At 33.9% G+C, this 23,426-nt stretch overlaps 1 protein-coding gene across 2 annotated transcripts in view; it reads right to left on the bottom strand.

The window, feature by feature from the left end:
• The window catches only part of LOC111050739 (tyrosine-protein kinase CSK), an 84,049-nt gene that overhangs the window by 26,376 nt on the left and 34,247 nt on the right, over positions 1-23,426 (bottom strand). For both annotated transcript variants that reach the window (XM_039435399.1, XM_039435398.1), the window contains 5 exons: positions 18,834-19,009; positions 18,049-18,209; positions 14,794-15,013; positions 12,578-12,712; positions 11,547-11,683 (listed from right to left, as the gene is read on the bottom strand). In XM_039435399.1, the coding sequence (XP_039291333.1) occupies positions 11,547-11,683; positions 12,578-12,712; positions 14,794-15,013; positions 18,049-18,209; positions 18,834-18,875 (695 nt within the window). In that variant the 5' untranslated portion in view covers positions 18,876-19,009. The remainder of the gene's footprint in view (positions 1-11,546; positions 11,684-12,577; positions 12,713-14,793; positions 15,014-18,048; positions 18,210-18,833; positions 19,010-23,426) is intronic.

The following is a 23,426-nucleotide window of genomic DNA, read 5'->3' as shown; positions in this document are numbered from 1 at the left end:
ATAACATCATTTCAATGACCGATAATGGTAAAATAGTCGAATTAGACATGGATAAAGAGTGGATTTGTACATTAAATAGATTACACAACGATTCTGAAACAAATATTACAAAAGAAGTCTGCATACCCAATCCCGTAAATTTCGTCAAATGTGCTCTTGAAACAATAATCCCCGCTCAAAAAGACGTGAATGTCAAAGTCAATCTAACACAAAAATTGCTCAAAGTATCCCATTTTACTCCAAATGAATCGTTATTACATAATAAAAAATTGCATGTGCTTTGGAATGAGGATGATTTTGAAACAAACATGAGTGAAATTAGAATTTTGAATCTAGGAAGGCAAGATATAAGATTGTTGCATGAAACTATTATTGGTGAAATTGAAGGAGAAGTTTGTAATTACGACGAATCTGTTTCATTAGTAGACTCTGTTCTATTCGATGGAGGGGGTTGTGAAATAGATATTAATAAAGATCTTACACCAGAGCAAAATTCCAAAGCGAAAAGACTCATCAATAAATACAAACACCTATTTTCAACAAACGAAATTGATTTCGAGGAAGCGAAATTACCCGAATACAAGTTCAAACTTACAGATTACACACCCATTGCTAAGTCACCGTACAGATTACCTATCGCTCAAAGAACAGAAATAGACAGACAAGTAGAGTTATTGATAAAAGCAGGAATAGTTTGTGAAACCCAGAGTCATTATGCTTCTCCCGCATTTTTAGTTACTAAAAAAGACGGTGGATTCAGATTGGTTGTAGACTATAAAATGTTGAACGAGAAAATATTACCGGATAGATATCCCCTTCCCCTTCTTCAAACAATTTTTGATTCTCTTGACAATTCGGATTACTTTTCCACCCTAGATATCAGACAAGCATTTTTCCAACAGCCATTACACGAAGATTGTCGAAAATATGTAGCATTTGCAACTCATAAAGGGCTGTACACGTTCAAAAGACTACCTTTTGGTCTTAGAACATCTCCAAATGCTTTCCAACGAGCAATCAACCAAGTATTCAATGATTATTTGTATAGAGGAGTTTTGATTTACTTGGACGATATCATTAGCTATGGAGAATCATTTGATAAGCAATATCAACAGCTCGAGAAAACCTTGAAAAGATTGCAAGACGTAGGACTAAAATTGAATACATCTAAATGTCACTTCTTCTACCGAAAAATTAAAGTACTTGGACACACTGTCTCAAAGGAAGGGATACAACCCGCTTCCGAAACCTTGGAAGCTATCGAAAAATACCCTATACCCAAAACTGTCAAAGATGTCAGAGCATTTCTTGGTCTTAGTGGATTTTACCGAAAATTCATTCAAAACTACGCTATAATTGCAAGACCCTTAACAAATCTGATATCTAAAAATAACGAGAATAAACCAATCACTTGGGAAGAAGATCAGCAGAACGCATTCTCGGAAATAAAAAGCAAACTTTTATCACAACCCGTACTTCATCATTTTAATAATGATAAGGAGGTAGTGGTACACACAGATGCTTCTCGAGTTGGAATAGGGGGCATTATCTCGCAGCCTGATGACAATGGAAAATTACATCCAGTAGCTTTTGTTTCCAGAAAACTGACAAAACATGAAGAAAATTGGGCAGTAGGAGAGATTGAACTTCTATCAATAGTGTATTGTGTAAATTATTTCAGACAATACTTAATTGGCCGATTGTTTACAATCTACACAGATCATGCTAGTTTACAATACTATAAAACTTGGAAAAACCCCAGTATTCGAGTCAGTAAGTTACTTATGAAATTAACGGAGTTCACGTTCGATTTGAAATATAAACCAGGAGCCCAAATGCACGTACCTGATGCCCTGAGTAGATATCCACTAGAGAAGGATATAACTGATCTCACAAAGGACGAAAACTACAATATATTCGAAATAGAAGAAATAGACATAAAGACTTTACAGAAAAATGATGAGAGTATAAGAAAAATATATGATGCAATACGAAACCCTAATCATAGTGATACAGCTACGATTAGAAAGGCGAGAAAATACACGATCGAAAAAGACATTGTCTATCTGAAGAAATTTGATGGGCATACCAATCAATTGAAACTTCTCGTACCCGATCTCTTATCAATAAAATCCTTGAAACATTCCATGATGATTCCTTAACAGGTGGACATACCGGCATTTATAAAACCCATGAGAAAATATCATCGAAATATTATTGGGAAAATATGTATGAAAACATTGCGAATTATGTAAGATCATGTAAAAATTGCCAAGAGAGAAAAACCCCTACTACGAAGCCTCAAGGTTTCTTATCACCCATCAAGTGTGATAGTAAGCCTTTCTCAAGTATCATGATGGACTACATCGGTCCGTTAGAGAGCTCAATGGGCTATTCATACATTCTAACGATTGTTGACTTAACGACCCGATATATTTTAGCTGAACCTTGTAAACACGCCGACGCAAATAATACCACTAAATGCTTATGGAAATTAATATACCGATTTGGCGTTCCAAAAGAAATTCGATCCGATAGAGGTACACATTTTGTAAATAAAAAAGTCGACGACCTTATGGTTGAGCTTGGAATCAAACACATATTAGGATCATCAAGTCACCACCAGTCATGGTCTGGCCGAAAGAGCCAACCGGACAATTCAAGAGATGCTAACAGCTTACGTAGCCGATAATAGGAAATTGTGGGTACAAATGCTGCCGAAAGTTTTATTCGCATACAATACTTCGAAACAATGCTCTTTGAAATATACACCTTTTTTCTTATTGCACGGTTTTGAAGCCACTACTCCTTTAGATTTGAAAATCTTTCCCGAAAATGACGACGTCACTTATCATTTAGACGCGAGATTAGCAAATCTTAAAGAAGTGCGAGAACAGATACCATCAATCTTATCAGATGCACAAGAAAAACAGAAATACTATTACGATAGGAATAGAACAGATTGCATTTTTGAACCAGGAGATTTAGTTATGGTCCACGATCCTGATGTAAGACAAGGACAGTCTAGGAAATTAGTCAAAAAATATTCAGGCCCATATGAAGTAGTAAAGAAAGTAACAGATGAAGTCTATGAGATATTTTTTCCGCTACGAGGTACTTATAAAAATGTAGCTTTTCATGTAGATAAATTGAAAAAATATTTCATACGAGATCCCATCAATTAAGTGTTTATTGTTTTATTGTCTAACTGTATTCTTTATTCCAGCACTTTTCTTTATGCTAGCAATTATACCTCGCTCATCCTAAATCTTTGCCTTTCATTAATTTAAAAGACAATTGATGAGAAGAAATCGAGATGAAACATTCATGTAATTTATTTATTTTCCAAATCATTGAAAAACAATATCATGCTTACAACTGAATTTTTAGAGAATTTTGTTTGCGAGATCAGTATTGACTTGTGAAGCGATCAAATCCATTTTCTCACGACTAGATATCGAGATGATTCTCAAATCACAATAGTATGCAGTTTTCAATCAATCAATTAATTGATTGGATTTCTACTTCGATGAAACAATGAAATATAATTGAGCTCTGATAGACAATTTTACTAGACATTCTAACGATGATTCATTATTAAAAGATGTGAATTGTTCTCACGTTTTTGTTTATGAATGAATGCTATTTGAAAATCATCAAATACGATTTATGTTTGAATATTATTTTCTTGACTCGTATGTAATAAAATGTTTCTCTTTTTCAGAAACGGATGATTCTTGATATAATAATTTATTTATTTATAAGATTATTTATGTGAAAACGTATAATTTAATAACAATATTATCTGTATTGATGTTAATGAAATAATCAATTCCAGTAGGTGATTACGATTGGAATATAAGAAATAGCTATTAATTTGACCATTTACATAATCTATTTGTAGGGTTTTTGGGGATTTTACTAGTAATTATTGTTTATAAAATTGATATCTTATACGAACTGCTCATTGATAGATTAATATAGAGTACTAACTGATATAATATTTTTAAAATGAATACCATAATACTTTGTTCCTTAGCATTTGTAGAAATATGTTGTACGGTATTGTCTCAAGAAATTTCTCTTTTTCACGGAGCTCTATTTAAAGAAATTCACAATGTAGTATTTTACGAGTCCACAGTTCCAATAACATTCAGTATTCCTAGGTCAAATCCTTTATTTGTTATGAGGAACCTTCTGAGTACTCCTTTAAAAATTGACTCATGTCCTTTCCCTTCCTCATCGGAGTGTGCAGTATTTGATCAGATTCATCGAACGGAGCTGCAACTTCTACAACTACAAGACGGCATTTACATTGGCAGCGATGACGACAACACTCCAGCTGAGAGCGAAAATCGACTACCACGCCGCGAACGCTCTATCGATACGATCGGGGCGGTCCTAAACTGGTGTTGCGGAGTAGCTACCGACGAAGAATTGGGCGCATACGTGAAAACCGAAACCGACATCACTTCTCATCTCAGTAATCTTCAAGACTTCGTTCACGCTGAACATGTCGAATTGATAGACAACACACGCAAGATGAACGGCATGGCAGAGAACGTGAAGAAAGTATTGAACAACATGAAGCATGACCTTATTCTTTGGCAAGAATCATTCACCCAACAGAATAAGTTTCAGAAAGGGAATACTACAACCGATGTACTGAAAACACAACTGAGGACTACTATTTTCATGTATATGATGACTCTATCTAACAACTACAATGAAATCGACATGAGATGCTACAATCAACAACTTTCTCATCACGTCATTTCAAAAGAAGACCTAAACAATCGACTTCAAGAACTCGAAAAGAAAATAAACAAGAGAAACTTCACCATATCAACAAAAGACAACGATAAAATTCGAAACTTGAAACTAACATCCTGCAGAAAATCCGACAACGAACTATTGGTTACCCTCAAAATACCAATAAAGAAGAAAAATTCAACTATTTCATTATTCCACCTGCAATCTATCCCGCTTCATTGGAATGGTCATACCTGCCGTTTGACCTCCCAACATCACCTGATACTTAGAGAAGAAAATAAACTGCAAATCCTGTCAGATGACGAAGAAGACGATTGCCAGTTCAAGCAGAAAGGCCTCTGCTTGATTCCGAGGAAAAAGATGTCGAACTCCGCCACCCAAGCCACTTGTCTCCACCTTCTAACATCAGAAGCAGACGTATCGGAGCTACGAGAAGTCTGCAAATTTGATTGTAAAGCAACTGACAATCAAACCCTAATCACTCGCCTACGAGAAGACACCTTCCTATTCCACAACACCGGCAAAAAGACGACAATTCGCTGTAAAAACTCAAAACTGAGGTCCCAAGCAACAGTCCAGGAACCCTATCACTCCACATCCCTTGCAACTGCGAACTTCAAGACGACAACGGCGACGTACTGATAAGCACTCTTTATCCTTGCGACTCCCGTTCCCATCCTTCTCCAGCTATTAATAACTTAATTCCTCACATGTGGACAAATTTATCTAAATTGAGCATCCCAATTTTTAAACATGAGACTCTGCCTCAGTACTTAAACCTTTCGGAAATTTTAAATGAAAATTGGCACTTGAATTTTTCAAAATTTGAAGAGCACAACTCATTCTCAGAAGACATTTTCCATCATGTTGAAATGCCAAATAACTTTGATTTGTTAGGGGTGAACAATAAACTGATCATTTATATTATTATTGTCTGGCAAACACTGATAACTGTTATATTCTTGTATTTATGTCTTCAAAATTATATTAAGAAGAAAGCAAATCAACTGAGAGTCCCGAAACGTACTCCAATTGTGGCTACCCACAGGAGCTTTAAGAATATACTATTGTGTTTTAGTAAAGTAGTATGTAATGAAATCATTAAAATAATGGGTTAGGATATAGGAAACTATGCAAATAATAATTACTTATTCACTATTATTGTATCCATTTACTCTTTTATGCTATCGATTCAAATATTTTCCCAGATTAGAAGATAAACTATTTCAATTATTATTATTATTCTTATTTTCAAGGTCCACAATATTATTTTGCTTACTCGAATACTATTCGGACTTGATGTTTAATTTTTGCATTATGATTCAATTTTATTACTTTCGTAGATTTTGTAGGTTTAATTTTATTCATCAATATAATTGAAATTTTTCCATTCAATTCTTATTCAGATATGAATGTATTGAATTGTGAAGTTGATTGATGTGTTAGGCTAAGTTTGATTTTTTATGAATTAGTTCACTATAATGTAATTTATATCACTTGCATTTAGCTTATGAATTGGCACTCACATAGATTTAAGGTATTCATTGAAAGTTATGTTACATATAAATATCCAATTAGAATAATATTGTGAATAATAATAATAATAATTTTAGCTTGCGGTAATTTTGACTTTAATTTTTGAAATATTATTGAAATGTGTAAAAATTAACTTAGAGAGATGCCGTTTTTTCGATAACTTCGGGTCGAAGTTTAGGGGGACCCGGGGATGTAATAGAACTACATAATTTTTATTATTTGTCATGAATTTTCACAATGAATAGATAAATTGTTGACGACGGTGAAAATTCATGACAAGTAAAATTATGGAAAAATGAGAGGCTCTAGTCAGTCGGTTACGAGGACGGGACCTGGAGCTATCTACAGCAGATAATCGGGCCCGGCTCTACCCTTCTTTTCTGAGACACCATTTTCCTGGTTCAGTGAGTTCAGAGAGCTAATATTATCAATTTTATTATTATATATTATTCATCTTTTTTTATTGAAGGCAAATCCTGTAATTATTCTATTGTTTGTTTAAAAAGTTTTCTCAATATTATTTTTATTTAAGTTTCCAGTTTCTTTTTGAGTTACAATTTGATTAAAACGATTACTTAGTTCTCCAAAATATAACTGTTTTGTTTATTATTTTAAAATATAGTTCCTTTCTCATGAGTTATAGAGTTAGATCAATTTAACCTCTCGCAAGCCAAGCGATTCCCCTATTATAAATTGTTACCATAATGTCTAGGGTTGTTCTCACAACCTTATAATACCATCACAATACCATACGTAATATAACCCCAATATATTACAATTTAAATACCCCATTACAAATGGGACTTGACAAACACATGATACACATCATATGTTTGCCAAGTTGTGTGCAATCAAATAGAATTCGAAATGACACCAACAAATCGTACGTTCAATAAGTATTGAATTGTATGTAACTCAATTTAGTCTGTATACAGCTTGTGAGCAAGTTGAGTTTCATCAAATGAACAATTAGGAATGACACAATACTTACAAGTACTCGATCACTGATTCACATTCAATAATTGCAGAAAATACAAGTAACAGAGGTGAGGTGCAAAGTAATAGATAAGTTGGTGTGTCCACCTACCAGCTAGAATTGCCTTCAAGAAAGCACGACACGGGGCTACTAATGAGAGTAATGAAGCGGGATCAAAGGACAATAACGTACGCTAGTCAGGGAGTAGAGTTAGAGGGCAAGTACAGTTAGAGGGTGCACCTTTTTGGAACAATAGCTCAGTGCACAGGTAGCGCAGCCCCGTCTCCTTTCTTTTACCTTAAACATGCATTGGGCATGCGTGGGTGTTTGCTACACCAGTTATGTTATTTTATTTCAATTTGTTTGTATACAATGATCGTTTTTGGTCGAATAAATTATCATTGTTATAAACAATAAACTCATTAACATGAACCTGAACACTTTCTAGTGGAAAATATTAATAATTAGAAATATATAGTTGAATGCATAAAATCTGTTGATGTATCTCACCTCATTCATGATTGATCTCATCTTTTGTCACCTCCATTTAGATTTTAATTTAGTTTTGTATCCCTATAGTACAGCACTAGGCAGCACTACTGTTCTTTCTATTTTTCAATATTGATCTATCGATGGAATAGTGCCATAGTACTATAGTACTATAGTGATATAGTAGTATAGTATGATATAGTTTACTTTCCTTGCCCTATTACCAAGGTAAATGAAAGGAAAGGAAAATATTATTTACCAAGATAAGGAAAGTATTGCTTTCCAAAAAAATTAAGGTTTGCCCAATTTCTAAATTACTATACGTTTCAAGGCCCCCTGAGTCCAAAAAAGTGTGTTTTTTTGGTATTGGCCTGTGTATGGTGTTGAGTCGTATTTTGACTTGTACGTGCCCAACTAGCTTTAGTCGATATATAACAATTGAGCTTCGGGGAATTTATATATTCGCCCTTGATGAAATAATAATAGCACAATGTTCTTACCCGCTCTCTATGGAGCTTATACAAAATTCCGCTCCAATATGTTGCAATCTGCTGCGGCTGTGTCAGTTTAAGAATTTCTGAACTTGATATCAGCTTAATCTGGTTTATACAGATAGTCATTATCTACAGTTGTCGACCTGATAACGGTGCGACTGGAAATATAGATTTTAACTTTCGTTCACTGAGACCATAAAATTATCATTTAAAGTATTTCAAAGGTGTATCAAAACACATTGTCACAGTGGGTATGAGTGTATGTATGTCTGTGTACACGATATCTCATCTGCCAATTAACGGAATGCCTTAAAATTTGAAACTGAAGGTCCTTACACTGTAATGATCCGACACGAACAATTTCGATTAAATACAATTTAAGATGGCGGGGCTAAAATAGCGAAAATTATGTCAAAAACAGGGTTTTGGCGATTTTCTCAAAAACGGCTTCAACGATTTTGATCAAATTTATACCTAAAATAGTCATTGATAAGCTCTATCAACTGCCACAAGTCTTATATCTGTAAATATTCCAGGAGCTTCGCCCCATCTATGCAAAGTGATTTTAGATTTCCAATCATCAGGCTTCAGATACAATTTAAACGAAAAATTTCAAGTGTAAAAGATTGAGCCTGAAAAACTTTACAATTGGCCAGTAACATTTTCACCTAAAATTGAAAATGACCTTGAAATTCGAGAAAATGTGATTATTCAAATGCTAACTTTTAAAGAGAGGCAACTATTGATTCTATTGAATCGGTTGAGTTCGAAGCCACTGATCGGTGTGTGAACGATGAGATCGGTGAGTGAAAGCGTGGCTCTGAACGAAGCACTGTTTGGTCTAACAAAGGTTAAAGGCTTTGTCAAAGATACATAGACTCACATGCAGCGCTAGTATAGTTGGAATTGAAATCGGCCATTGAGGGGACAACCTGAAAGATTATTACATACTAAAGATCTTTAAGATTTTTGTAATCTATAATATTACAAAAATATATATATTATATAATATCTCGCGCTAAAATACCTCAATGGCAGCCTTCAATTTCAAGTAAGAGCTAGCAATGGGAAGGCATAGCCATTATGAGTTTATACCTCTTCAAGGTCTTTGGTCTAACTGATAAGAAAAAAATACGTCATAACCGGTTCGTTAATTGATCAACTCATTATACTTTTCTAACCGATGGAAAAGAACGTAGAGTAGCTGAACGTAAACAGACATGGCTGAATACGAGGTTGTTTACAATTAAATTATAATGTATTTAGAAACACAGAAATGCATGATTACATAAATTCAATAACATTATTTTAAATATTATCCAAAACATTTTTAACAACTCCAATCACTTGATGGTTTACAATGAGATAGGTTAGGTTCTAGTTTTGTTTACAAAATAAGCAGCAGAGAAAACATCTGTCAGTCATGACTCATTTTTAACAACATTTTAACATTTTTAACAACTCCAATCACTTGATGGTTATACAATGAGATAGGTTAGGTTCTAGTTTTGTTTACAAAATAAACAGCAGAGAAAACATCTGTCAGTCATGACTCATGAGCAACCGTTCAGCCACAGAATACATACAGAATGGAAGGTATCAATCTAACCAAGACTTGAGTACACCAAGACACATGACTGCATCATCTTGTTAGAAATTAAAACTACCGCTATATTACAATGCTACACTTTCTTTCTAGATGGTGGATTTTGGCGTCAGGATACTAGCCGACTTCCCATTCTGTGGTTCATCTGTGATCAGGTTTTTTACTGAACGTGAAAAAAACACGATGGAACTGATCAGTGGCTTTGAACGCAACCAATTCACTGAACTGTTCACCGCTCGTAACTTGGCCTCTGGAAGGAATGCAGTCGATCTAGTTTTAGGCGTGACATATGGCACTGGAGAGCCAGGTAGCGAGTACACAAACGCTGTGGTCTATTTGCCTTCGCCAATTAAAATGTACATCCCACCAAATTTGTAATTTAACCAGCGATCTATAAGTAAAATTACATCCTAATGTTTTTAGACGTTACATAAAATAATAGATATAATAGACTGATTTGGTGAATACCTAAAATAAAATTGTGATTTTGTGAATTTCAACAAAGTTCTTTTTTTGTGTTTCAGTCAAAAAGAAAAAAAATCTTTCAATGATTTGAACTGAGCTCATTGCTAGCGATCAGACACGTGTCTCTGCTTGCAATTATTGCCGGTAAAATGAGTACAACTGGGATTTCAGTTATGTTATATCTAATTTATTTTTATTATTTCTAGAATCGAGTATATTCTTATTTTCTGTATGATGTACCCAATTATTATGTGAATTTGTAATTGTATAAATCTTGTATATATGACAAATAAAATTGAATTGAAAAAAAAATTGAATTGAATAGAGTTTAAGATTCAAGTTCAATTTTCAACTCAGAATTCAACTTTTCCGATGAAACTAAAAAAATCATTGTTTTTTTCTGAATATCACTTCACTTAGACTTATAAGATGTACTAAAAAGGGTGGATTTTATGACAATATAACGGGGATAATGGTCAAGTTAAAGGGTTATTGGTTTTCAATATTGTTCATCCAACATATATTTTACTAAAAATAAATTAAAATGTACATCCATGTCGTGACAATTAGAAGTTTCCTTAGTCTGTGACATTGTAAAAATGCTAGTTCTACTGAGGCTATTCCACAAAATCACTATAAAAATTTTAAAACTAATTTAATCAATCGCTATAACTATTTCAATAATTATTTTAAAACGGCTACTAACTTAATGAAAAAATAATACAACATTTCAACGTTTACTCCGGTCAGCTGCTGTTTAGGGTTTGTAGTCACACTACCGAGTCGTCAACAACATAGCGCCACTCGTTAATTTCCCCCCTACGCCTCAGACCTCAGAAGCCAAGTTATGAGCGGCGAACAGTACTGGAAGAGATAGCGGAATTGATCTCGTCAGCTGATCAATTTTAAATTATATTTCCGAAAACTCAACTCTTACGCTGGAGACACTTAATATACATAACGGCAAGGAAAGTTGTGTGATTGCGCCACACCAGATTTTTTTCATATCTATAGATCTATAGATGGAATAGTACTTATCAAGATTGGTTGATGCTCTTTGCAGCACATAAACCTCGGTTTTGCAGAGGTTATGTTAAGAAGAATGCATTTATTTCATGTCTATGTTCAAGTATATCAATATTGTTTTTGCTTCTAAAATTGTATGGTATAATGACAAAGAAGAATTTGGAAAAATGAATGTACTGACGTCATGAGCGAGGCTTCGGTTAGGAACTTTTGCGCTGCCTCGCTCGAGTCCTTGAGCATCTTGACAGCCACCTTCTCGCCTCGAAGCAGTCCTAGCATCACGTCCCCAAACTCACCCTTACCTATCGACTCGCGCAACTGCCAACACAACACAATGCATTAAATACAATACTATAGTCAGGTCCACTAACAACTGCTAATTACAATTTTCCAAAATAAATGAGGAATAGATTTTTGTTAAAAGCCTTCAAGGTTGGCGCATATGTGAATACACGTATCTTTCATTCACAATCTAGTTGAAATTAATTATTATTATTTGTACGATAACTCAAATCTCTCATTTACCGAAATAGTGTACTGCACCTTGATTGTGACACACCAATTTGCCGCTGGAAATTTGACAACTTCCAAATAGAAAACGTATTAAAAATGTAATAATGAATCTACAATGGTATTCCTATAATAGTGTAACATCCAAATCATCAAATATAAAAAAATAAGACACAGAAACGTCGTCAAGATGATTGGTACATCAACGTAATTATGAAATAGAAGATGCTATCTATAGTGAGGTTCACGTTGTAATGGCAGTGTTGGATTAGCAATGGTATTGCTATCCTTGTCTATCATTCAACAAAACTAATAGCGCTATCTCTTTCTCGCTTTGCTCTGTTGCTAGATCGTCTTTCAACAAAGCACAATTAATAATTAATTAACAAAATATTTCATCTTAATTATGAAAATTCATTATGAAGTTATAGAAAAATATAATTTCTTGCTTGATAAAATATAATTGATGTAATATTAACTGTTCATTCCAGTTTAAAATAATCAATTATATTTTATTAAGCGAGAAATTATATTTTTCAATAATTTAATAATGAATTTTCATAATTAAGATGAAATATTTTGTTAAAAAACGATCTGGCAACAGAGCAAAGCGAAATAGCGCTATCCGCTTTGTTGAATGATAGACAAGGATAGCAATACCATTATAGCGTGGACCTCACTTTAGTAAAGAATGAAATTTACCTCTAATTGCGACTCATGTATCACCCATCCAGCTTCCACAAACTTTTTCGTATCTATACAGAAGTCCTGTTTACCTTTCTTCGGTAAACATTTTACAAGTTGTGTACAAAGTCCATCGGCATCTTGCTCGTAATGCTGAAAAACAAATTCAAACCAAATTAGGAAGCTGAACTGAGCCGCTATCACCTCAAAACCCCATTTTCTAACTTGATAATTTCCAGTGAATAATTAATATTCATACTAAATGGCCAATTTTATTTGTCCAACGCCTTCTATAGTAGCCCGATATAGGTAATATAAATATTGTTGATTCTTGTTCAATTATTATCAAAAATATAAAATCAAATCATTTGATTTGATATCGATATCTCAAACCGTTCAGAAGATATTCACATTATTAATCAATATCATGCATATCAGAAATGAGATATGTAAGTGGTATTGATTTGTTAAACACATAAGAAATGTTACAACAACGTCAAGATATTATGTTCTGAATATATCATGAAAACTACAATAACCATGTCATAAAATATTTTTCATAATTCAGTAATACATTTTCATATTTTATGTTAAATATTTTGGTAATTCATCATGGATTAGTAACCGAAGAACAATTTTGAAACGGTGCAAAGGTAGAAACGCAAAGGTAAAGCTACTAAACTTTATAACCTGAATCTTACTATAGGAGTAGAACCGAAGTAAGTAGCTTATACATGCTTCACTGCAGTCACCTTAGAAGATGGAAAAATCTCAGTTTCTAGGTGCCAGATAGATAGGAAACACTTATGTTCCATTTGTTTTCGCACCAACAACTAACTTGCAGCAACCAAATCACTGGTTTGCCCTCACCCTGATACGGAATGTGACTTTGGCACCAATGTACCAGATAGATATGATAATATGCTTGTGCACTTGTGATGCATTCCTCACAAAAAACTAAATTTCAGCTACCAAATCAATGATGTGCCCTCACCCAACACCTACAAAATTTACAGACCATAACATTTGAACAAAATGGCCGCTCACATTTGCGAAATGTTTGACAGTTGAGATGTCTGCTATTATTGTTTACTTTGTGTTATAGGTAAATAAAGTATGTCTATTATCATAATATATGATAATAGTTTGTGTGTTGTGACCAATTATGAGTAGTATAATGCATTATTATACTGACCTAATGATAAAAAAATGTTCAAATTAAGATTATAATGAACGTGATTAAACTTCGGGAAGATAGTTAACCTCACTTTCTTACTAATTTTTCAAGCACTTCGAAAAAACTTGAATTTGCATCTTCATTATTAACGCAGTCTTTTGTTTTTGATTTTAGTGAATGAATTCTATTGTGATGATCAATAAATTGTCTACTGTAACTGTAGTTACTCCAGACCTGTAGACTTGGTGTACAATGTTCACTCATGTAACTTTCGTATTGATTCATTGAACATAATTTATTTTGAACATACACAACATTACGCTTTAATATATTTTCCAATAGAATTGATTTTATCCACTTTTTCTTAGAACGGCGTTGTTTGGACGTTTAAAAGTTTTATATTCAAGTTAGTAAGACTTTTACGGTTTGATTTACAACCTGAAACACGTACCATTTTTTAAGATCCAATTTAATTTTCCATTATTGTAGAATATGAAAATTATAATTTTTATAGACTAATGTTTCATACTTTGGAAAAATCGGCCTAGACATAAAATAACGAACGTTTAAATAATCATCTATTGCTTTACAAGCGCTATTGTGCAGTCACAATGCCTTGTAGATCTATTCACAGAATCCACCATCTTATTAAAAATGATTGTCATTGTTATGGTATGTATGTCTTGTAGGTCTTGCCTCACCCTAAGGCTAGGGCCACACGAACGCACGCGTCCGTTGCAACTTACTTTTTGACGTCCGTTGTAGAAATACATAGAATTGAATAGGTGACAGCAGACGAGGTACGTGCGTACCAAGTAACGGAAGTCGTAACGGACGGTGATTTTTGAACTGCGCAGAAATGCTACAACGCACGTTGAGACATGCAAAAGTTATTGCTTCGTCTGGTTCAATTGCGTAAAGCCAACTGACGTTGACGCACCACACTCAACGCTCGTGTAGTGTGTCATTGGTGACGGTGGCAAAAAGTAAGTTGCAACGGACGCACTATGTGCGCTCGTGTGGCCCTAGCCTAATGCAGAATGTGACAAAAGCGCACCTCGACAAGTTGTGCCAGATTCTCGAAGAACTCCTCGTCGTCGATGGTGAGTTGATTGCTCTTGTATTTGACTCGATAGTGCTCGACCTTGCCCTGGAAGCAGACGCACAGTGTGTAGTCACCCGGGAAGTTGGTCGACTCGCGGACGAGGAACAGTCCGTCCTGTTTCGGCTGCAACAGCTGTTCCGCCTGTTCCCGAGAGATTTTGCCATGGAACCATCTGCCACATAAAAATAAATAGATAAACATTGATAACGGCTCATGGCCGATGGCTGATGGCAATGCGTTTGGTCGGGTTTGGTGAAGCTATAATGAGGTCCACGTTATAATGGCAGTGTTTGATTAGCAATGGTATTGCTATCATTGTCTATTTATTTATTTATTTATTTATCAGGTTAGCACAAACAATACAATGATCGGAAAAGAAAAAAAACAGGCTAATTCCCAAAACTTTCTCAATTTCCTAATTCAGTTCCGAATTGTCCAAATATTATACATAGGTTATGTCCATTTCAATTTTCTACACCAAATCACAATCTGAGAATATATATTACAATAAAACAAACAATTTTAAATTAGGATAGATTGATAGTAAAACTTCCGTGAAAACATGAAACAAACTTTAAATTCACAAAATAAAGAATAAAACCACTTAAATTTTTGAGCTTGAAAATATCACGGGCACCTTAGCTACATAACAGCTGTTTCATGGATAGCGCTATCTCTTTCTCGCTTTGCTCTGTTGCCAGATCGTCTTTTAACAATGAAGAATTTTCAATTTTTCAAATTTCAAATTTATTTATTCCACACTCATAAATACATATAGGTACATGAATCAAACAAAGCTCAACATGACAATACAATCCAACCAAAGTGTAATAATAATAAAGTGTAATAATTAATTGATAATTAAATAACAAAATATTCAATCTTAATTATGAAAATTCATTATGAAATTATTGAAAAATATAATTTCTTGCTTGATAAAATATAATATTGATTATTTTAAATCGGAATGAACAGTGAATATTACATCAATAAACCTGTATCAACTATCGTCTATACGGCAACGTTGATCTCCTATCTTTCTCCACTGCCATTATAACGTTGACCTCACTATAGGTATCGAATCGGAACTGTTCAGCACGAAAGCCCGTACACTGCACCACAGTATAGATACAGTATGGAAACTTGGCTAGTACCCTGACGCAAAAATCCGCCATCTTGTTAGGAAGCGCCGCATTGTAATAGTATTGATGGTAGGTTTGGATCACTTTAATGATCCGGATCAATTGATCTCGTTCACTGCCACGAGCCAATCAGAAGACCAGGATTGGAACTTCCCAAGGTCACGTGACGTGTCTAGTATTTGCGTAATGTAAAAAGCATTGGTTAGATAGGCGTTTGATTACAAGTTTCCATTCTGTACCTATTCTGTGACTGCACTCTCATACATGAACATTGGGCTTCTCCAATACTCAATTCACACAAAAGTGAGGTGGCGTTGAGTTTTGTCACTTCCACGCCACTTCCTATACAAACATATGGTTTAATGCAAACAGAAGTGACGTTTTACCACGCCACTTCTGTTTACATTGGACCATTTATCTATATAGGAGTGAAAAATGTAAGTGCCAAGCCAGCGTCTATTTCATTGCTATTTCTGTGTGAATTGGGCCTTAGAGAGATTATTTACTTTTTTATTCAGTCATGTACAATTATTACAATTATGTGAGAAAGCACAACAGGCCATTATTACCTGGTCAATATGCGAATATTTGCGAATCAAAAGATCTTGAGTTACTTGCTCACGATTAAAAACAGTTTGCACCTTTGATTGCTTCAGTAACTTATCATCAATTGTTTTGTTTGTTCTGTTTTAGTTTCGTAGTACTCCTTTTCATTTTTCTTACTTTTTAGTTAACTTGTTCATAGTATCATAGTAGTACCGTAATGTAAATAAATATAATTATTGTCATCGTTGGTAATCGCAAAACCATTAGGTATCATAAGCATAACTATTGAATAGTTATGTGAACTTTGTTGTTCAATTAGTCTAATGCTTGTTTTATTCATAATCTTGCTTTCTTCTTAATAATTATACTCTCTTTCACCTCATCACTGGAAAGTTTCGACTTTTATTTTTTTAGGTACCTGCGTTAGCTATAATTATCAACTCGTTTGTAATTTTCTTTGTGTTTTTGTTTGATCTTTTTTTAATAACCTACCTGCACACAGGTTTTAAGCCTATGCAGGTATCATTTTCCCTCAAATATTACCCGTAATTATTTATAATAGACATAGTAATTATTCTAGCAGCAATTTACTCTCTTTTTAATAAAACTATAAATATATAGCTACATTTAGCATCAACTTGTAATATGCATGCTAATGCAATAAGTAAGTTCCCTTATTGTTTTTCGTTTTCTTTGTAATGTTTTTTGGAAAATAAAGTTCATTTCATTTCATACTAAAAAAAATTACAGTATGAAACATACAGGGTTATTTTTTCATGATCTTTCCAAGTGATCATTTCTACAATTTATTGACAAAAGCTCATTTAGTGCACTATTTTCATCAAATCATTATGAACCACTAATAGTCTATAGTCTACAGTAACTATATAACCAGAGTATGAACATTGACTGTCGGATTTTTGTTAAGTAGCTCGATCACGTGGTACAAATCCGCCATTAAGATTCTAAAAAAATGAATAATCCTATCTTTTGCATTGGAGATTCGGAACTTATCACTTCTTTTATCGATTGGAGACATATTTGAAACTTACGATGAGTTCGGTATGACATTTTTTAAGGGAAATCGATAATACTTCAATATAGACCAATAAAGATGATTTTAAAACACTAATGAAACATAAAACATATTTTTTCTTCCCTCTGGCTCCTCACGGACAACTTCCAGAACTTTCGCGGACCACTTAATGAGAACCACTTATCTAGATAGATGAGATTATTTGATTTGGCGAAATAGCTGAAAACTGAGAAAAGTGCCAAGAATACAATGTTTTGGGCCAGCCTGTATCTATCACAAGGAAATTTTGCATGAAAAATTTGGTTCTGGACTTATGTATCCAAACAATATACTAGAAAATCAGAACTTTAATATAAATTGCAAGCACACCCCCTTCTTCATGTCTATATTGACTAGACTATTATTTATTGAACTAGGCTCGAAATCACAAGATAAAAATACAAAAGTCATAGGAAAGCAGGTGATTATCAAGTTGATACTTACGGCATAGCTGACAACTTGACTTCAAGTTTTTTGTCTGGAAGAGATGGTGTAGGAGAAAGTTTATCTTTCTCCCTGTCTCTCTCTCTCTCTTTGTCCATGACATCGGGGCAATGCTGAAGCCACTCAGGCCCCAGACCCACTATTGTCATTGGCTGAAACCTCTGCAATCACCAAACATTTATTCATTTTATTCATCACAACAGATTTTATTCCGTATAAGTATCATTCAGGAATAAACCAATTCAAAATTCAATGGAAATTCAATAAACATTAAAAAATATTAAAACATTTTATTAAAATAAGCCTAAAATATTTAGGCTTATTTAAAAAATCGAAAAAAATGAATAGATTGTCAAAAATTTCATGTTTTCTGCTCGAAATGTCACGACATTGATGAACATAATCATTAACTAAGAAATAACTAAAATGATCCAAACAACATAAAAAGGAGACACTTCCCTGTTATTTTGATATGAAAATATTACACATTACGACGCCCCATGATTCTGGAAGGATTGATATTCAAAAGAAAAACAAATCTTCGCGATGTTTCTAATTTTTCATAAAGTTAAATTTCCTTTTAATCCTTCAACCCTGAGGCTTTTTTAGTACTACTTGGATATCGGGGATGATATTCTACATCCAATTCTGACGTTGAATTGGAAATTTGAGAAAGTTGCAATTTTACACGATTTGGCAACCCTGTAAATTCTTCGAATGGAGGGCCAAGTCTCAACTTATTTTACACAAACTATAGTTATATTTTATGGAAGTCTAAATGTTACCTGGGTGAGCGGTGCGGAGCTCTGCAAACTATGACTCATCATTTAGTGGAGGGTTGAGGAGCGACTTTTGAAAACGCCATCAAAGCCGGGTCGACACGACTGAAAGGGCTCATGCACTCTCTCCATTTCAACAATTAACATTTCAGAGCCTGAATCACAGCTGTTACACACCGATTCTGTAAGAGAACAAAAAATGAAAATCAGTAATTTTCAATTATGCTGTAACAAGGATAGTACGGTGTGAAACGTATTATCGAATCAAAATGTATTCAAAACAAATGAAATATTCTATACGTACAGAAGGTACGTATTCAGAAGAGTACGTGGCCTTCATTGTGTGTTATTTATTGCAAACAAGTACGATTCCACGATTGGACAAACGAAATCGGTGGCATAATTATCGTAAGAGTGCAATAAATAACTTCACGGATGAGTTACATACGATACTTTTCGTCATACTGATCTGTGAAAGATCAAAACGCTAACATCAACTGGAAATACCACACTCTACTAACCTAACCTATAATCACAGACAATAGGCTTGTATCTGCGCTAAAACATCTAGTTTTATTATTTTATTGATTCAATGATACACAATTATTCTTCTAAAATAATCTGGTGGAGGATCAACAGGCACAACCCGTAAAACTGTTCCTCCCCCGATTTTCGATTCTGATTTTTAGCCAGCAAACTGAGCTATGAGGTTGATTAATTTGAGATCGTTGAAGTGATTCAAAGGCAACGAATTCCATGGCACTGATATGGCTTCTCCAATAAAATATTATAGCTCAAGCATTAAATTTTTTGCAATATTCCATATAGTAGAGTTTTCCAGTTGGAATTCAAGTTGGTTGTGAAAACCAGCACTGACACTAATAAAAGTGAAATCAAGTCATAAAATAAGAAAATTCAGAAAAAACAGAACGATAAACAGTAAATAATAAAACTATGTTGAAGATTTGAACTGAAAGCAGATGCCCATGAAGAGTCATCTAAGGGCCATAATAGGTATTCTCGGACGAGTCGGCAGGGCAGGAAGCTATCCGATTGGCTAATCAGAGTTGGGTTGGCTGATTGGGTTGGCGTTCGGTAATCTCCTGATAATAAGCCGATCGGAGAGCTTTCTGCGCTGCCGACTCGTCTGAAAAAAACCCTGATATGGTCTCGCCCTAATTTTCCAACCCAAAATCATCAGCGGAACATGGTCCAACAATAAAATTATTGCTTCAAACCATCATTGCTGCTCATCACTCATCCTATTCTCTCTCTCTCTCTCTCTCTCTCTCTCTCTCTCTCTTTACTGAAAAGAGACTGCTGTATATTACTGAAAATTGATTACCCTGATCTACTTTCAGCCTACTCCATTTTATTAATCAATGATTTGATCTTATCTACCTATATAATTATTTTACTTTATTAATTTTCCGTTTTTTTCTCTTAAATATTCATATAAATTAAAACTTTTACAATATTTCCATTTATAAATAAATCCTTACTTTAATTAATGAAATTAACGTTTTGGTAGAGAGTTAGTGGGAAGGATATTTTAAATATTCTTTCCGAAGAATGGACATTGATATGTCCAAAGCTCCGCCAATTTATTAGATGCATAACAATATAATTATCTACAGTTATTACAGATTGCTTTTTTCATATCATATACAGTTCAATAGTTATTTTCTTAGTCTATATTATGTAAATTCATCTATAATTTTGCTGTATTGTAAGCTATTGTATATAAGTGTATAAGCCAGTATATATTGTAATCTACATAAATAAAGTACTCAATCAATCAATCAATCAATCTCTCTCTCTGGCAGGGTTGTGTGGTAGAGAGGACCAGGAGTCCTAACTCCGCCCTAATAAAGGCATATAATCAATCAATCAATCTCTTTACCCGGTCGTGTGTTAATGGGAAGGATATTTTATATCCTTCTGAGAATAGACAATTATTTGTTGAAACACCGCCGATTTATGAAGTTACATCACATTATTATATTATCGTTACGGTATTCTAATTGCATTCTATATTTATTGTCATTGATTAATTATTTATACTTTGTGAAATTCGTTGAATAACTAGAATTATCGTCATTTAATGTAAATTAGTTTATAAGCCAGTAAATATTGTAACATACATGAATGAAGAAATCTAATCTCTCATAAAGTGTTGAAAACTCAGGCACCCAAGTACGTAGCTGAAGACTTTTACTTCTTCAGTGACATTGGTCGGAGTCAGAGTGGTACCCGGAATGGTTCCCATCTGCTGGCTGTCCCAATTCATAGGACAGTCATGTTCAACAAGTCCTTTCTTGTGACGGCTTGTGGATTGTGGATCTCATTTCCTGTTGTGCTGAGGCGAATTGAGGAACCTCGCCGGTTTAGCGCGGCTGTTTTCAGGTGGATCAGGGGTGGTGTGGGTGGCAGGACCTAGCATAGGGTTCATTGGCCAGTTTTCTTTCTTTTTTTCTTTTTTCTTAAAACTATTCAATATCTATTCTTCTTCTTCTTTTGTATTATTTTTCAGTTTTCAATTTTTAATGTCTATATTTATATCTTAATTATAATTTAGGGTTTTAGTTATTTTTCTCCATTGATTATTATTTCGTATTTCAATAATATTTATTAACCTTGTTTGTAATATTATATATATATATATATATATTCAATTTTTTTATTCAATATATATATATATATATTGTATATATTGTTTTTCTCAATTTGATTTGTTTAATCTAGTAATTATTTAACGTTGTATTGGAGGGTTGAGTGTAAGAGAGGGTCGGCTGCGCCCTATCTCCGCCCTCCTAGGTAAAAAATAAAGGCTGCGATTCTATTCTCTCTCACGTTCATTTATAACCAATATTTTAGTTATTTTTTCACGAACAAGGGCTCTTCGAATGCTTGAATAGAAATGTATTTTCCTACAGTTACCTTGAAAAGTGACCATTCCTGCACTGATTAAATAACGCAAAGAATCACTTTTCCGCTCTAGTGTGCAAAGTATTACTTTGCGTATTATCTTGCAGCCATCCCAATCAGCTGTTGACATTGTTGGCGTGTATTTTGAATGCGAATTTGTTCTATCTATATTTTTTCTGATTTTCAAATAAATAAAAATGAGAACTAATTAAATTATACATTTTGAATATTATTAATAATTATTCATTATTTCAAATAATATTTTTTTCATTCATAAATTGATTGGTTGAAAAATGATTTAGAAATTAAGATTTACTCAAACTTTCAAATTAATTGGATTAATTTAATTTTTAATTTGAATAAATTATCGATTATTAATTTTCAATTCGATTATCAAGTTTGAAATGAATTAAAGTTGTTATTAATAACAAAATTATACAGACAAACATTTGATGGATTTCAGCCATCATTTTACCCATAATAAACCATTTCTCATATTCAATGGTAACTGTGGGAAAAATGTAATGTGAAATACGTGAGCAAAGTTCCTCTGCTGCACTCAAGAAACCATTCCGCCCTCACCTACGGCTCGTGCGTAAACGTTTCTTTCGGTGCAACAAACTGTCACTTTGCGCACTAGTTGCACAAATAACTATTGTTCTGAGCTCATCAGAGGCTTGTAAAAATGAGGAATGAGGTAACTCTTCAAGTTTATGTGAGTCAATTAATGTCAATCAAGATTCTGTCTCCTCAATTCAAAACTGATCATTAGTATTGTAAGACAAAATTTTCATTGTGTTACTTCACAGAGTAATCAAAGCATGATCAGAAGTGTTCGGAAGCTGATGAGAGTTGCTGAATTGTTCATTGATTTGAAATAAATTCCATAAAATTAATCTTATTTCGCCACCTAATCATCAGTCTTATGCGCCACGAACACGCACATTTCGCTTTCATCAGCTATGCTCATCATATCTGTATTTGTTTTTAAACAGTAGGATACAGGGCTACTTTATTGTATTTATAAAATATAATTATAGTACCCTTTGAAATTAATAAAAAAAACAGAATAAGAATACAAATTATAACTACTAGTTTCGGTGATCACACCATCGTCAGGTTATAAAATAAATTTCAAATAAATGTTTCAAACATTTATCAAATAAACATTTATTAACAGACGATGGTGTGATCACCGATATTACAAGTATATCATCAGCTGTAGAAAAGTGAAATGCGCGTGTTTGTGGCGCATACGTCTGTACGCACCTCAAGATTGGCTGACAAAACAAGAACACAAAGCTAAACATCAAACAAAATCATAAGATGAACAAATCGAAATCATTTGGTGACATCCACCACTACCTCCGTAAACAAAGCCGTAGTGCATTCGTGTGACGTCAGCACAGGTAGTGCTCCTACACGAATAAAAACACTTGCTGATATAGAACAGCTGAAATCAACGAATTTTTATTGGTGTAGGAGCCCTACCTGTGCTGACGTCACACGATTACACTACGGCTTTGTTTACGGAGATAGTGTATCCACTCCATCAAGATCTCAGCTGATCAACAGAGACCCGGGTAGGCAACTTTAGTACGTAGCGTTTTCAGTTCGTCAAGTTCCTGTTTCTTTCATCACAGGTAGGACTACTCACCACCTACAACAATG

The sequence above is a fragment of the Nilaparvata lugens genome, chromosome 9 (assembly GCF_014356525.2).
Source record: "Nilaparvata lugens isolate BPH chromosome 9, ASM1435652v1, whole genome shotgun sequence".
Lineage (NCBI taxonomy): Eukaryota > Metazoa > Arthropoda > Insecta > Hemiptera > Delphacidae > Nilaparvata > Nilaparvata lugens.
This window is presented reverse-complemented; position numbering and strand designations above follow the sequence as displayed.